Source organism: Zonotrichia albicollis, chromosome 2 (assembly GCF_047830755.1).
Source record: "Zonotrichia albicollis isolate bZonAlb1 chromosome 2, bZonAlb1.hap1, whole genome shotgun sequence".
NCBI classification, from domain to species: Eukaryota; Metazoa; Chordata; class Aves; order Passeriformes; family Passerellidae; genus Zonotrichia; species Zonotrichia albicollis.
The window spans coordinates 66330280-66346825 of record NC_133820.1 but is presented as its reverse complement, the minus strand read 5'-3'; the positions used below and the strand labels follow the sequence as shown (position 1 = coordinate 66346825).

The 16546-nt window shown below is 41.2% G+C and overlaps 1 protein-coding gene and 1 long non-coding RNA gene across 3 annotated transcripts in view; one reads left to right on the top strand and one right to left on the bottom strand.

Annotated features, from left to right (window-relative positions):
* Positions 1-16546, top strand: part of LOC141728210 (uncharacterized) — a 584197-nt gene that overhangs the window by 157684 nt on the left and 409967 nt on the right. The window lies entirely within an intron of this gene.
* LOC102073346 (uncharacterized) overlaps positions 10515-16546 on the bottom strand; it is a 33162-nt gene continuing 27130 nt past the window's right edge. Inside the window, exons 2-3 of one of the 2 annotated variants that reach the window (XM_014264014.3) lie at positions 14062-14151; positions 10515-11521 (exon numbers count right to left, since the gene is read on the bottom strand). In XM_014264014.3, the coding sequence (XP_014119489.3) occupies positions 11486-11521; positions 14062-14151 (126 nt within the window). In that variant the 3' untranslated portion in view covers positions 10515-11485. The remainder of the gene's footprint in view (positions 11522-14061; positions 14152-16546) is intronic. The other variant, XM_014264016.3, reaches the window with a different exon arrangement.

Here is a 16546-nt window from a genome sequence, read left to right as displayed (position 1 = left end):
CCATAACTAAGAGCTAGTAACAGCTGATAATTACATATAGATTTCACATGAGTGAAAAACAAATGCGCTGCAGGCACCAGATTTGAGTGCTGAGTGCTCACCTCCATCAATTGTACAAAAAGCAGGCACAGCTATAGAAAAGTCAGTACCCTTGTGCCAGTGCCTTCCAGTGTCACCAGAGAGGGAGTTATTAGCCTTTCAAGGTCATCACAGTCTATGACTAGCTGAAAGGCCAAGCAGAAACATCATAGAAGTCATGTAGAGTTTCCTTACCCACCTCTTGGCAGCATTCAGGAATGAGACAGTTCACCTTCGGCAGGATTCTCCCCGCTTCTGACGCAGTAATCTTTCTGGATCTGCTTATTTTAAGTCTAGGCAGATGCTGAGGAGGAATCTGTGATGAATTCACACTCTTCATCTAGCTGAATATTCTGGGTATGTTTCCTTTGATGTTCATACAGAGGCTGAGACTCACGGCTGGAAAAATATCGCTACATTTTCTGTGTATATAGTACATCTGTCAAAAGGTGTGAAGATCCTCTATCTAGTCAAGACACTTCTTGTGTTTGTTATTCACCCGGCACAGCATTTAGGAAGATCATCACAGGTTTCCCTTCTACTGTAATAAATGTTATTGACTAGCAGGCATTGAAATGCTGGTAGAGTACACTGGCTAGAGTAGAAGAGCAACACAGACCTATCTGCATCTATGAGAACTGCATAAAAACACACTCCAAGTCATTCCAGTCATTCTGAAAAACAAAACAAATGCACAATGTGTAACACCATTCAAAATCACAGCCTTAACGCTCTGTGCCATAAAGATGACAGCAGTGAATATCATGCATAAATTTAACAAGTTGGAAAGAATAATCAACCCGTGCTTACATAACAGTTGCATGAAAACTTCCTAAAAAAATTCGCCATCATGGCTACAGCCCTCCTTTGTCTAGAAAGGTAGCCATGTCCCAGCAGCCCAATCAGTGAGGGGGGAAATGACCCTCATTCCCACCAAGGTAGCTGGTGAAATAACTGAGCTGCATAACACCAACTGGCAGCCTGTAGAAAGCTGGCTGAATCTGATCACAAGGTCTGCTGCTCCAAAACAAGGTCTTAGGGGCTTGTCTTTCAGAGTCCTGGGGTGCAGAGAAGAAAACAGTTATAGACAGAGCTGGCTTAATAGGTTAGAACTCCAAGCAGTTGTTCAAGACCCCAAGACATCAGGGCCCTGCTTGGTTCAATTTGTCCGAGGGGCATCCAGCAAAGGGCCTGAGCCCTTTGCCCAGGCTCCCTACAGCTCTGACACCACCTGTACAGCAAAGCTGCTGTGCTTCCAAACAAGCTCAGCAGCAGAAATGCCAGAAAAGATGAATCTAATCTTTGCTGACCATCCCAGACCCTGCACTGGACATGCTCATCACCACAAGCTCTCTCATGTGGATGTTTTTACATCATGAATGTAGACATTGCACCATGGCATACCACCATCCAGATATCCTTACAACACCAGAGCTGTACAAGCCAAAGTTCTGGGTGAAATCCAGAGCTCTCCAGATGGCCAGTGCCATCTTCTTGTGTCCTTCACTTGAATCTTTTCACAAGTATTTAGAAGAACATGGGATGAGATGGGGCTATCTGGATTGTCAACATCACTGCAGCTGAGTGCAGCACACTGCCCAGTTTAGTCAGAAACACCTAGGATGATTTCCTTCTTATAACCCCTCAGAACATTCCCCATTCCCCAACTCACACCTGTGCAAAGTCCAAGAAGAGTAAGGCTGGAAATGATGCCTACCTCTTGCAACTGACACGACCAGAAGACCCTGATGCCCCACATGGTCATGCAGAGCTCTGGACAGAGAAGATTGTGCAGCGCCCAGCGTACAACACTGCACTGGACAGTGCTGGGGTGGAGAAGAGGGGCTCACACCTGCCACCACAGTACTCCTAACTATTCCAGAATTAATTTGCATTTGTTCCTTTCTGGCTTGCTGAGACAATTTCTCAATACAAGCAACATGCTGTACTTTCATCTGTGCTTTTTAAAGGTGTCTGATTGGTTGCATTGGAAAAGAAAAGAAAAGATTATAGTGTCTTTTGATATTTTATGTTTCCTCCTTTATAATGGAGAATCTGCTGTTGGGGATCCTTTCTGAGTTCTGAATTCCTCCCTCTGCATTTCCCACTTGGCATGGACCTGTGTTCTCTTTTTTTCCCCAAAGCCAAGCACCATTGAAGTCTCACAGAGTACACCAACAAGACCTGACTGCAGTCCTGGTGGTCCAGCTGCGCAGAGGAAGGCTTTCTCCACATGCAACTTTCTAAATGATACTTTGGAACTTTTTAAATGGTGTAAGAATCACAACAAAGTGATGCTGTACAGGATATGCTGACAGGCTTGCATGTCCCATTTATTATCTTGCTAAGAGCTTCCCCTTTTCAGGATGTTTGAGAGCCCCCACCCTCAGCGTGTGAGTACCTTCGGTTCCCTGCATCTCCAAGGTGCACTCTGGATTGCAGTGGGTTGCTGCAGCTGCTGTGGTAAGTGCTCACATAAAACCTCTGCTGGACTGAGTGCAAGTCAAAGCAGCCCTTGAGTAGGCTTCACTCATTCAGCAGGCTCCTGGGGAATATTTCTCAATGTCTCATTTTACAGCCTGTCTTTTCCTGCACTCAGCCTGTATAGTCTGTAATTTTCCCTCATTCCCTCCAGCTCCATGTGGACCATGATCTGAGTGACCACTGATCCACACAGATCTCCTGGAAATATCCTTAAATCCTATATGCTTAGGGAGGAGGATGCCTAAAAGGAGCCACGTGTGCTCAGTGCCAGACTCCTGGGCTTTGAGAGAACATACAGGGAGAAGGAGTCCTCCACCAAAAAAGCCTATCCTTGTTCAGGAGCCTGCCCCACTGCATAGCCAGGGGTGAAGAAGGAGACATCAGGTGGACACTCCTGCCCCTGGCTCTGCACATCTCCACATTCCCTGCACACAGCCATGTGTGCCACCAGTGGCAGAGGATCCTCCAGCCTCTGTTATGCTTTGGAACTACATTTGTTAATTGTTTCTCAAGTTCAGTTTAGGCGAATGCCATTTTAGCATAATTTTATTTACACAGGGGACAGATTAAACCAGTAATAATAATGACACATATTAGGTGCAGCTGTTCTATTTTCTCCCCCCAAGCAGGCCTGCAGCACTGTTTCCTAATTTAAGTCCTGGTGCTACAAATCTGAGTAAATTTTACACATGGGAATATTTCCTCTAGACTTGGTGGAGGCTGCTCAGATGTAAAAGCTGGATTTTCTCACAATATTCTAAGGACTGAACCCACACTTTAAGTGGCCCAGTTTAACCTAATTTTTGCCCATATTAAAAAAATAAATCACCAAACAGGGCCAAGGAATCCTCTGTTACTTTTCTGACCAAGTTTTGCTTAATTATTTAATCATAGTCATGCCAGTATAAACAATGTGTTTCACTTTGGAAACAGTCTTGCAAAAGTCTGATGAAGATTGTCTGTATCTCATCTTAATGATGCATAAATCTTAAATACTTTATCTCTTAAAAAGCAAAAGGAATGAAATTTTGTTGGTGATGAGGTTTTTTTTCTGTTTGTTGGTTAATTGCTTTTTTCCCTCTAAACCAAGAACAGTAGATGATTTCCCAAGAAAATGAAACAAAAAAGAAATAAATTCACAGTCAACCTCCTTAATGTGTACCCAAAGATGGTGAATATACATACTGTGGAGTGACATACTTTTTACGTATTTTTAATTTGTATCCCTAACACAATTTTTAAAAAAGAACAGAAATTAAGAGAAATTGAGGACTAACATGGGAAACTGTAGAAAATCTTTTATATCCTTTTAATTAAATTTATTTCCATTTATAATTATTGTATAACTTGCAGCATAAAATTATTTTAGAATAGCCTGAATTTCTGCACATCTAAATGTATTTTTCCATACAATAGGAATAATGTTTCTTTCAGAGAAGCCATCACATTGGACCTTATAAATTGTGAAGTGATCCTCACACAGCAGGTATAATATAAAACATTCTGCCGTGATTAATCTTTTCTTTAATAAGGACTGAAGACTAAAAGGTTTAAGTTTCTAATAGCTCAGGAAATTTTCAGGATGTTCCATAGACATTTCAGGACATGACCCTCAGTTGGATAACAGAGTTGTAGCTCATTGAGTCTCTTGTCTAGCTGTTGATAATGACTTCTATTATTTTTTCCCATTTGTAATTTTTTAAATTCAATTTTCCTGTCATTGCTTTGTGCTGTTTTTCAGTTTCTACCTTCCCTGACTATGATAGAAAAAAGCATTGAGTTATTGTGGGCACTAGCAGATGGGGGCAGGGACAGGCAAATTAATTCTGCACAGGGCATTTGGCACTCTTTTAATTTTGCAGACTTGTCTTTTCTGCTTAACAACATTCCCACTTAGCAACATAAAAACATATTTGCATTTAATAAAGGGGAAACCAGATGAGAAAGTAAAGCAGATCTTGCTGCGACCTTAATAGATTGTGAAAAAGAAAAGAAAAAAAATGTGTTTCAGTGCTTCTTGTAGCTAGAGGCCAAAGTCTCTGGCTGCTGTTGCAAGAGCACTGTTACCACTACTGATAATGGGAGATCAGGGAGAGGATGTAACTGGAAGGAGCAGTTTATGGAAAAATGACTATCCCTCTATTAGACTCAATCACATACAGGCACAGAATGGTTGGTGTCACAATTCTACAGCTGAACGGCAAGAAACGAGTTGTTGCTGGATCACTGTGGGTACATCAACAGCAAAACAAAAAAAAGTGGCTAAATAGCGCAAAATATACTGTGAAAACAGGAAGGAAGAGCATGTAGGTGGGACCATATGGCACAAGCTTCTTCAGTAGCTATAGAACACTCCTCTTCAGAGAATGAAGAAATAAGAGCTTGATATAGAAATGTTTTCCCATGCAAAATACTTATTATAGAACATGGAGGGAATCAAACTTGAGGCTCCTGCTAGGATCTGTATCTTTGCTGGGGGTTTTTGGGCCACATGGATTGAGGAGCACTAGCAGAGACACAAAATCAATGACAAACACAAGAATTATGCTTATGTGCCTGACTACAACAAATGCAAAGGGAATTCATCCTGTGGTTGGATGAAGTTTTATTCCTAAGGTTGGGAATAAAACCTGCTTTTTGTCTTTATTGTTTTCACTAAACATAGCATCACTTTTTGGAGGAGAAATCGTGTAAAAATTGATTTCTTTACTTCCTTCTTTGTCAGAAAGATAGAAATTCCATGCCATTTCATTTGTGGAGAATTCCTGAGACATTCAGTCACAACAGAGAGGATGGAAGAAAACCTAGGACGGGTGTGTATGTTGAGTGAGGCAACACAGATGGTCCTTGTCAAGAAGTATGAGCCATGTGAAACCCTGTGAAGATACAATGTGAGGCTTGCTGGAATATTGGGGTTGCAAAGCCCGGGATGTAGCCCCAAGAAACACAAAGCAGGAATTGTTTTGTGCTGTTGTGAGTGGTTTCAGCATTTAGGGCCTGAATTTGTCAAAGAGGACCAAATTGAATTCCCATATGACTGTAAGAAAATGCATAAGAACCTCACCTTGGGCAAGAGAGAGGGCTTTGGATTCATGAAGGACACATGGAAAGGAGGAGGGGGAGAGAAGAGAACAGTTTAGAAAAGCAAGGACCTGGACAGTGCAATAGGAAAAAAGGGAATTATAAGAAATATGATAACATAGTTGTTCTCATTTGATTTTGAACTTCCATTTCGTAGAAGGGACAGAGGAACTGATTTACACTGAATTACTTCAGTAGTGGGAAACGGGGACACCGGCCTCAGGCTTGAAATGCATTAAGGGATTGAACAGCTTTAACTGAGAATGACAACTTTGGTATAAGTGGCATATGGGCCAGAACACAGACTGAAGTAGCACAAAGCTGAATAAATCTAGGCTTCAGTTATGGAAAAGGAAGCTAATTACACTTAATAATACTGGTTTTGGAAGAGAGAACTGCAGAAGGAGAAGGGAAAGTCACCAGTCCAGGGAGAGGCGATTCCAAGGACATGTTGAGAGCATCATCCTGCTTAAATGATTCAGTCATTTTTCTCAGGAAGTGGAAACTTCACAGAAGTATTATCTCCAGACACATCTTCTCCTAGTTCTTTCCTCTAGGATGTCTGGATAATGATGTCTTGTGGTTAGCTGGACAACCTGTGCTGTGTTGTCTGGTGCAACCCTAGCTATCAGTGGCTGCTAGCAATCTTCCCAGCTAAAACAATGGTCTTTTACATGTACCAGTGATGCAGACCCAGCAAATACATCAAACCATAACTGGGTTTTTTTTGTTTGTTTGTTTGGTTGGTTTTTTTGGTGTTTTTGGGGGGTTTTTGTGTGTGTGCGTGTGTGTATGTTAATCACCAGCAAGTGATTTTATTTTAAATGAGCATGACAAAGCAAGGGGCCATGACAGCACAAGCACATTGTAGGAGTTCTAGCACAAATAATTTGATCTGTACCAGACGTTCATGTTCTTTGTAATCCTGGATATTCCTACACCAGCAAGGAGAGGATAGCTAAATGTAACGCCTGCACTTATTTAGCAAGCCTTTCAGGTGACTAGTTTTTATGGAACTGCTGCCTTCAGCAAGACCAGAAAACTCTGGAAAAGCAAACATTTCTTATCTTCTAGTATTTCTTGGATCTGAATCTCTCCTACCTTTCCCTAAATTATTGTTTTCTTCTTGAGAGATCAAGACTCAGAGCAGGATTTTCCATCCCTCTGCCTGGCCACAAGGACTGCTCACTGAGTTTGGAAAGAAAGACAGAGATGACTGGAACAAACCAAGCCTGTCTGCTTTCTTGATACTGTTGGCTGAAGGGAAGCTGTTTCTCTGAGCAATTATAGTATTGCTAAGCAAGTTCAAAAAGGGAATAATTCCCTGACTGACTGAAAAAAAAAAAAATCTAACTTCCTACAAATAACTTTTTTTTTTATTCTAATGGTAGAAATAGTGTCGTCTTCAATAGATGAGAGCAATTTGTCCTCAGACTATCATGGTGAGGCTGTGGAGATATCCTTGTGCTCAGAGTGCCAAGGGAAATGTTGCACTCAGAGGACGTTCAGAATGTGTAAAATACAATTCAGCCCAGGAGACAGGATGCTTCAGTGAGCACCTCATGGCACAGCACCATTAAAGACTGTGTAAAGAAGACTTTTTTGCCAGAGACATAGTTTTCATTTTCCAGTGAAGGCCCAGGGAGTTGTTCACTCATCCCCTCTGTTAAATCAAATGACTCCTAAGCAGTGCAGCTCCATGGAAGGCTGAACCCTGGGCAGAAAAGCAGACACAAGTCCAAAGACAGCTGTAGGCCAGCCTGGGAGTCAGGGGCTGCTTGCACCAGGGCTGATTTTGGGTCCCTGCCTGCAAAGTGCAGCTCTGTGAGCCACTGCAAGCAGGAGAAAGAAAAGTGTGTGGGAGGTTTGTACCAGGGAAGAATGAAACTTCTTAATTTCAAAACCTGGTTGCCACAGAACAAAAAGCAGTTTCTTCAAGTGTTTGGAAATGGGAGTTTCTTCCTAGTAAACACTTAGGCCAGTGTTTGTTCCTTGCATAATAAAGTCACTGTAAGAGAACAGAATTAATTGTAATAGTAGTCTTTTGAAAAGACATATTTTCCTGCTCTGAGATTCTTAACATCTATTGAGATTGTCAGAGACTTAGAACATCACTATATACAGATGAAAATTTCAGTGTAGTGGAAACTGGAAATATCTAATGATTTTTAAAAGTTCATTTCAGAATTTTTAAAAATTTATTTTCTTTCAGTTAATGTAATGTGGTTTTAACTTTTATTCTACTTTTTCACAGTATTATACAATGTGTAATTAATGACAGCATGCAACTACTTCTCTGAAGTACTCTTATTTAAATCACATTTTAAAATCACAGAGGCAAGAGAGGTAAGTGTCATTTAGCAAGTTTAAATTTTTATTTTCTTTTTTATTTCAAAGTGTCTCCTGCTTTAATTTTGACACTGGCATAAATGCCAGAACATTGCATAAACATAGAAAAAATTAAAACTTAAAGTCCCTTCAAAATTGAATAAAGAAGTTCTAGAAGCTCTGAAAATAGTATTTTCATTGTAAAAGTGATAAACTGGTAACTTAGATATTATAAAAATCTAGGTTTTTACAACTAAGTTTAGATTTTTATGAAAATTATACCTTCAGACAGTACAAAAAGCAAGACTGAGAATAAATTCACGCTGGTCTATTATAGACTACTTTTCTGCAGAGTAGTTTTCATGCAAGTTTGTGAAAACATATAGACTTTTGATCTAGAGCTCTTTCTTCAGAGACATAGTTCTCACTAAACCTAAGAGACTTGTGCATGTCATTGCATGCTTAAATCTGCAGAAAGAACTGGGCCTAAAGTTTGAACAAAACAAAATTATCAGATGGACAGATAAATTATGGTTATGGAGGATATGACTAGGCAGGGATGGCTAAATTAATTCAATTGCTTAATGTTTGCCATAGGCAAACAGATACCACAGGTTAACTCTGAAACTTGCTGCAATGCTAGTTTTCATGTGTTTTAATTCTTTTTAGCAGTGTCTACTGAGAGGAATACTCTTTTAGAGAGAAAATATGCATTTATATAATTTTTATGAGAATAAATATGGAATTGATTCCAGATTTTGATGTAGCAGATAATGTAAAAAAGACACGTAAAACACATCAGTATTTAGACAAAATAATATTCTAGAAAAATTTCTTAATCTGGAGGCCAGCAGCTGGCTGTGCAGGAAAGCTAAGAGAAGCTGGACTTTCACATGTGTCACCCTAATGAACAGGAGGAGTCCTCCAATGGGGCTAAATGAGCCTTCCACAAGTGGTCATCAAATGGTGGGCATGATGCGGGAGAGGCAACCTCCTGCTCCTTTCAGACATGGCCTCCTGGCTTTAGTGAATGCCACAAAAATATACAGAGGGGAGAGAGGAGAGTACCAAGGTCCGGGCACTACCTGGGACTTTCACTGTCACCCCTATGCAAAATCACCTTTATGACTCCATGGGAAATGCGTGAGATCCCACTGCAACTCTGGCATTCAGACCTGGAAACCTCTCTCCCCAGACAAGATAACATCTGCTGCTGCTGCAATTACAAGGTGATGTGATATTAGTCAAGCAGTTTAAATGATAGCAGGCTGTGCAGGAGTAGAGAAAGTTCAAGTGTAAAGGCAGCTGTCAGTGCACAACTGAGCAGGGAGGGGGTGGAAGAGGGAATTGTTACAGCTGCACAGAATGGCATTAATTTCTAGGAGGGAAGGGTTGAGGTCTGGTAGTTTGGGACTTTTTTTGATGTAAATAGAACCTCAGAAATTAATTGCTGCCTTCAGTTAGGGAGCTGGTCGAGGAGCCTCTCTGGTGTGGAGTACCTAGCAAGAATTCCTACAGACTGATGATGTGTGCAAGTGTGTCAAGGGTGCCTCTTTCTCTGCATCACGTTTCATGCTTGCAATCTTATGGTGAAGAGAATAGAGAAGTGCTCTGACAGCATGAAATAACCCCAAGGTCAGACACACATACACAGAGTGAATCTACAAATTAGTGGCCAACTCCAAAGTAGAGGCCAACTCCAACTCCACCATCCTGTCCCTGCTCCATGTGGGAGATAATTTGTATTTGCCCAGATACTATGGAAGTTTTAATCCTAAGAAGTCTAGAGCTAAATAGGTTCTGGATTGCCTGTATGATCCTGAGGGTGGGAGAAATGCAACCCCCTGGGTGCTGCCATGAACACCTGGCCCCTGTAAAACACAGAAAGCAAAGCAGCACCCTAAGGCAAATCCTTCAAGATGCAGGTATTTCAGGGACTAAGCATCCCTCCCATCCTGACAATTCACACCACATGCATCAGCAAGGTGCTGCTGCACTGAATCCTGTATTTCACCAAGATGATTTTTTTATATTACACCAGCACCCAAAGTCAGACATTTGAGCACTTTGAAAACAACTCCTGTTCAAACCTGGGCCTCATGCTGAGTCTGTCCCATCTCTACCTTCAACTGTTTGGCTGGTATCCAGTTTTTGTGGGGTTTGGGGGTTTTCTCAGTGTGGGTTTAGGGGTTTTTTGAAAGTCTAAGTCAACAGAACAAGTCCGTGAAAAATATAACACTGGCTAATTTCCGATGAAAGAAATTTGCAGACTTAAGGAATACATGAAAAGAGCAAGCTCTGGTACAAAAAAGGGTATTTTTCCCTTGATTTCTCATGGCGTGCTGGGGGGATGGGGAGGATACGATGATCTTTGTATTTCTTATTGCCACCTTCCCTATCTCTGGAAATTATGATAAACACTGACACTGATCCTTCTCTCGCCAGAGTAAACCCAAAATAAATCTGATGTTTTTGAGTAAACTGGTTACACTTCCCCAGCTGCCCCCTCCCCACGCCCCCCTGGTGTCCCCGCCGTGCCCCAAGGAGCTCAGAAAAGCCTTTGGGAGGAGGGGAAAGCTGAGAGGGCTCAGTGTTGCTGTGTTACGGAGTGACAGATAGAGCCAGCCAGGCAGTGCCCCGGCCCTGAGCATGATGATATTCATTTCACACAGCCCTTGCCTGTTCCAGCTGGAACGATAGGAGATGCAAACTTTGACTTCTACATTTGAAAGAGATATTGTTTGATGGAAGTGTGTGGGTGGCGGGTAAAACAAGCAGCTAAGTGTCAGCACAAGAAGCAAACATTCTCCTTCCCTCCCTCCCCAATGTAGTTTTTGACGTAATGAGCATTGCTCCCAATTTTCCTTCCAAATAGGCATTGCACCCGTCCCCATGGCAACTGTCATGCTCAAAAGATGTCCTGTCAGGAGGCATGAAAGGCCCAGAGACATTTGTATTAGATGGTCACAACCGTGCTAGCTAATGCCTAACAAATACACCACGAGGCTGCATTCGTCAAAATGAAGAGCACAAACATTTGTGTTCCATTAAACAGAAATTAATAAGATTCAAATAGGAAGAAACCAAACTGGACTGGGTTTTTTTGTGTATACAGCTGTGTTATGAAGTAATACAAGGAACGTTAGTATGAATAATGATTCCACATGTGCATTCAATTTATTTCTTCTACTTCTTGTATGGTCTCCTTTAACCCTTTTTCTCTATAGGTTTTTCAGAAATCAAACACAGGTTTAACAGCTGGGCAAGACAGGGATTTCAACTGCTCCTTTCACACTGCTGAAGCCCAATAGCACTTCTTTATTTAAAGGCACTCTGGGTCATTGGGAAGTTGTGCTTTTGAAAAATGTTCCCTACTTCATGATTGAGCACATAAAAATGGTGGTCTCAATTTTACCAGGGAAAAGAAGAGGTCCAGTCTCCAAACAAGGCAGGTTGTGTCCAGAACCACTGTGCATCTTCCTACCTCCCTTGGCCACAGGGAAGTGGAGCTGATTTATCCCAGCTGAGGATCTTGCCTCGGGTCCAGGCACTGAAAGAAAATAACAAAATTGAATCATGTTTCCAGCTCAGCTGAAAATCAAAAGTGAAAGTTCAGGAAGACAGCACAGCCTCCTCCCACGACAACCCTTCTCCTGGCTCCTCATCACCAAACATAACTTAGAGCAGTTCCTTTCACCCGCTGCTGCAAGTGAACAACAAAAGTGGACTGCGTTACACAGCCTGACAATGACAGTCTGTACTTGGCTTTACTGGCCACAAAAGGCTGTGGTAGCTTTGCTTTCTCTGGTCAGCTTAACCTCATGCTTTTTCTTGTGAGAAGGGAAAAAAAAAGGAAAGTTGGCCAGGGTTCTGATTCTGCCACAGGCCCAGGCCTCCTACTCAGTGTGTGTGGGTGTACCAGTGCCTGGCCAGCCCCCACATCTGCTGCCCAGAATTATCCTTTCCCTGTTTTGACCCCCTAGCTTCACAGGCAGGAGAAATAATTGTACCAGAACCTGCATTTCCATTGCACAAGGTTTATATTCTCACAAGATCTAGTTTTGCAACAGTTTGAATGCATATATATATTTGTGCCGGGACTCTTACCTCCTCCTCCCCCTCTTTCCTCTTTTCTCCTCATACTCCTGTCTCTTTGACCCTGAAACTCCTATTATCCCCCAACCTTCCATCTCTCTGGCTGAACTGAATAACACCCTTATCCACCCTTATAACACTGGGCAAGTGGGAGGAGAGGCAGCAAATGGAAAACATTTCTCTTTCTGGCTGTAATTGCAAAGCAGGAATTTTCTATTCCATCAGCATGCACATGTCCAGACCTGGGCTTTTGTAGAAAAGCCAACTTTCACTTAATCCTTTGGATAGACAACTATTTTTCTGGAGAAGTTTCACCAGACTCCCATATTCCCATCCTTAGTTTCCCCAAGCCTTCTGTCTTGGTTTAGGGCAAATTTGGGAGGCAACTTCCAAAGGAGTCCCTCTAGAAAGTAGATTCAAGTGGCCTCTCCCCCAGCTGGTTTGGGGACAAGATTTCCTTGGAGAAAAGTGGAAAAAACCTGTTTATTTAAGAAATAAAGTATTCACAAGCCAAGAAAATTAATATTAAACAATAAAACTTCTTACTGCTCTGAAAAGATGGCAAATTCAGAAAGTCCTCTTTGTGGGATCAGAGCTTGGCTCGCTCAGTCTCTTATCAATCTCTCCTGAGCTGGAAAATGCTGCGTCCTTCAGGACAGGACAGCAACATAAAGAGACCAACAGTCTTCCCCAAACTAAACTGATGCATTAAGCAACAAGCTGTGGTCAGTTCTGGATGACTATAAAGCAGCCCTGGCACAGGCTCATTCCTGTTGTGGCATCTCCTGTGTTTGCTGTGTAGCCACATGAGATGATGAGCCCTCTGCCCCTTGTGTGAAGCACTATCCACCTTCCTGAACCTCTCCAGACTCTGAAAACACCCAGCCTTGGAGCAAGGCAGGAAACTTAGTCCACAGCACAAGTTTTAAATTGGAAAATTACTATTTGCTGAAACAAGAATATGTTTGCTGCAACTAGACCTTTCCTGAAAAACTCCTGCTCAGAAGCTCCAGACCAAACTTGCCTCCAAAGAGAAAGAGGAGAACTCCTGTAGAAGCACATCTTGGTGCAGCTGCTTAGCCAGGGGTTCAGACACCTGGCTCAAGCTCTGGCCCCAAACCTTGAGAAAGATTTAAGCAGTGTCTACACCCTCCAAGTCTGTGCTTCAAGAAATCATCAACTATTTTAGACAGTTAAGGGCACTGTATCTCCCTCTTGAATATTTCTGAAACACAATTAAGTTGGAATCCACTGAAACAAGGATTTATTAAAAAAAAGTGGAAAAAAAAATTTCTCAATTTATCCTCTTTATATCCTTTCTTTATCCAGCATCTTGAAGGAGAACAACCCAATATTCAGTATTCACATGTGGAATTTCCTTCTTCCAAGAAGAAAAACAAAAACTTAAATTTTCCTGCTAAATAGCTTACATGCCTAACAATACATGTTATGATACATTCTTGCCATATTCATGAGCAAAAGTCACAATAACGGGTGTCACTTTTAATGCCAATCCTTTCAGGAATATTCCACATTTCCCAGCCCATATGCCTCTAAAAGATCATAAGGTTTCATGATGTTGTGTTTGACATATCACACATGTATTATTTCAGCTCAGGCCATTGTTTTAGTGAAGCCTTGGAGCCTTTGCAGTCTCCAAGCCTGCATACAGAGACATCTTTGAATGATGTTTCTGGGCTAAAATCAGGCTTTGGTTTTTTCTATCTTTGTCACTCCTCAGCTGGACAACATGGTACATGACAGGAGCCATCAACACTCAGGAAATGTGGTCCACGTGCCTCTCCAGCAATGTGAGTTACCATAAGTTTTTCAGGCTTATTCTTCCCTCTCTGGAATGTTTTCTGCTATCTTTTCTAAAAAGCTCAACATTTTAAACTTCAATTAAAGAAGTAGAAGCAGAGAGAGATGACCTAGGAGGACCACAGTGATACTGCCTAAGCACGCAGCACCATGGTTGGGAATGCCAGAGCCTACCTGAAAGGTGATGAGAAAAAGCTTCACAGCAGCAAAAGCAAAAGGAAGTCCAGGGAAAATGTGGGCCTCCTGAAGAGTGAGGCAGGAGACCTGGTGACAAAGGACATGGAAAAAGACCAAGGTACTTCAATCTCTCCTCCTTGTCTTTACTGATAAGATATACCGTCAGGAATCCCAGTCTCAGTTTCAATTTCCTGAAACTGGTGGAAAAGGTGGGAACAGAGCAGAACTTCCCTTAGTGGAAAAGGACTAGGTTAGGGAATATTTAAGCAAACCAAATGTGCCCATGGACCTGGCAACGTACACCATGGGGGGAACTGTAGTTGCCATTGTGAGTTCACTCCTAGTGGTGTGGAAAAAGTCATGGGTGTCTCAAGAGACTCCTCAGGACTGGAGAAAAGCAAATTTCACTCTTGTCTTCCAGAATGACATGAAGGAGGATCCAGGGAACTAAAAGCCACTCAGTCTCAACACAATCATTAGGAAAGTGATAGAACAAAACCATTTCCCAACATATTAAGGACAAGTTGGTGACTGGGAGAGGTCAGCATGGATTTATAAAGGGGAAAATATGTCTGAGCAACAGAGTCTTCTGCAGGAGCTAGGCAGCTGAACTGGGGCATAGGCATGATACAGACACCAAACACAGAATTGCCTTTTTGCCATTTGTTTCTTGAGATTGCTCCATAAGAGGGATGGCATAATCTCTGGCAGGCCTCTGGCCTCCCTCATTTCTGAGTCAACTTCTTTAAATGAGCAGATTGTTAAGAGTCCAAAATATCTGTAGTCAAAGCTGAACAACATGAACTGATAAAAGTCAAACTTCACAAAAGATATTGCCTTGTGTGTATTAGCCAAAAATTCTACCCTTGCTTGCTTGAAATCTGTATTTTATTTAGTTAGTCTACATGAATATGTGGTTATGGCTGCAGCATGAAAATTCTGGTAATAGTCTTTATAACAATGAGTGCCCTGGCCCAAATATTTTCCTTTATGTCAGTGAAATTTCTGATAATTAATTTTGACACCTTGTATTAAAATAAAAATAAAGAACACTTACCGAGGTTCTTTAGCCAAAAATGTAGCATAACACTCAGAGAAGCTTGATTATTTTCCAGAAGACAGGTTTTTTTGTCAAAAAAGGTTTCCCTGATTTTGGGAAATGTTTCACAAGAATCTTATTCAAAGTTTGGCACTTAAATGTAAATATAACATTTAATTTTAGCTTTATTGAACTGTCCAAAAATTATTCTGTTCTGGTCTACACCAAGAAGACCTCAGAGTTTTGAACTGAAATGCTGAGTGACAGAGGTGGGAAGGTGAATAAAACCTTCTCACTTTCACACAGGACAAGAACATCTAGCAGATGTCAGGCTGAGAGTGAGCAAAAGGAAGCTCTTGCACGTGTGCTTATGCTGAGGATGCCCTTCAAACAAGATGACAATAAAGCTTTGGGGGACAAATCCTGTGTGTGCTACTACATACAAAGACACCAACCCCGACAGAGAAAGTCTCTGAGCCATGACTACTAGACAGTATTCTAGTGAAGAACTGCTATTTGTTTCTCTTTGATACTTGGTACAGGATGCCTGGTTCAGGGCAAAATGAACCTTTAATCTTCTGTTTCCAGGGAAGTAGAAGTGAGCTTTTTGACTGGTAGCAAAATTTGGTTTTTCCATCTGAGTATTTTCTGCATGTTCTATCTTTAAGTTTTTCAGGACAAAAAACCCGCAAAACAAATACAACACACAACCTCACACACACACACACACCGACATTCAGAGGCTTTTATTACAAAAGATTTACTTTTTTATACAAAAAAACCCAACTTTCATCAAATTTTAAGTTTGTTATATACTTAGAAAACATAAAGGAGCAAATGATAAAGCATGGAAGATAAATTTTAAACTCCTTTAAACCAGGTAACACAGCCAAACACTCTTTCTTTTGGACTACACTTTGCTCACAATTCACTTAGTTATTTCAGCAGTTATTTCTGCAAAGTGTACCATGCCTTATGTAACAACACAAACACATTCAATAACTAAGCCAACTTTAGTTTCTGCTCCCTAAATTTGTAGTCTGAAAGAATTTAGGTCAGGTGTACCTTCAGCTTTTGGAGAATGGTCTTGTCCATTTTGCTCAGGGGATCAAGACATTCCAGAAGCATGAAAATTACGTAGCTAGGGTCAAAATCCAGATTTGAGATGTCATCTTTAATTTTTAATGCCCTTGGCTTTTCCTATTGGCATAAGAATCACAGTGCCTTACTATTTTGGAAAGTCTATTTCTTATTATTTTATGTAAACTTTAGGAAAAGCAACATGGTTAATCATTCAGTGACTAAGTATGAAAATCATTAGAAGGAATCTTTACAGTTTATTGAAACATTTGCTAACTACCATATGAAGATTTAGTAGCCCTTTAAAACTATGATTATTTTTCCAGGACATTGGAAGCTCTTTTAAGATCTGTTACAATCCAA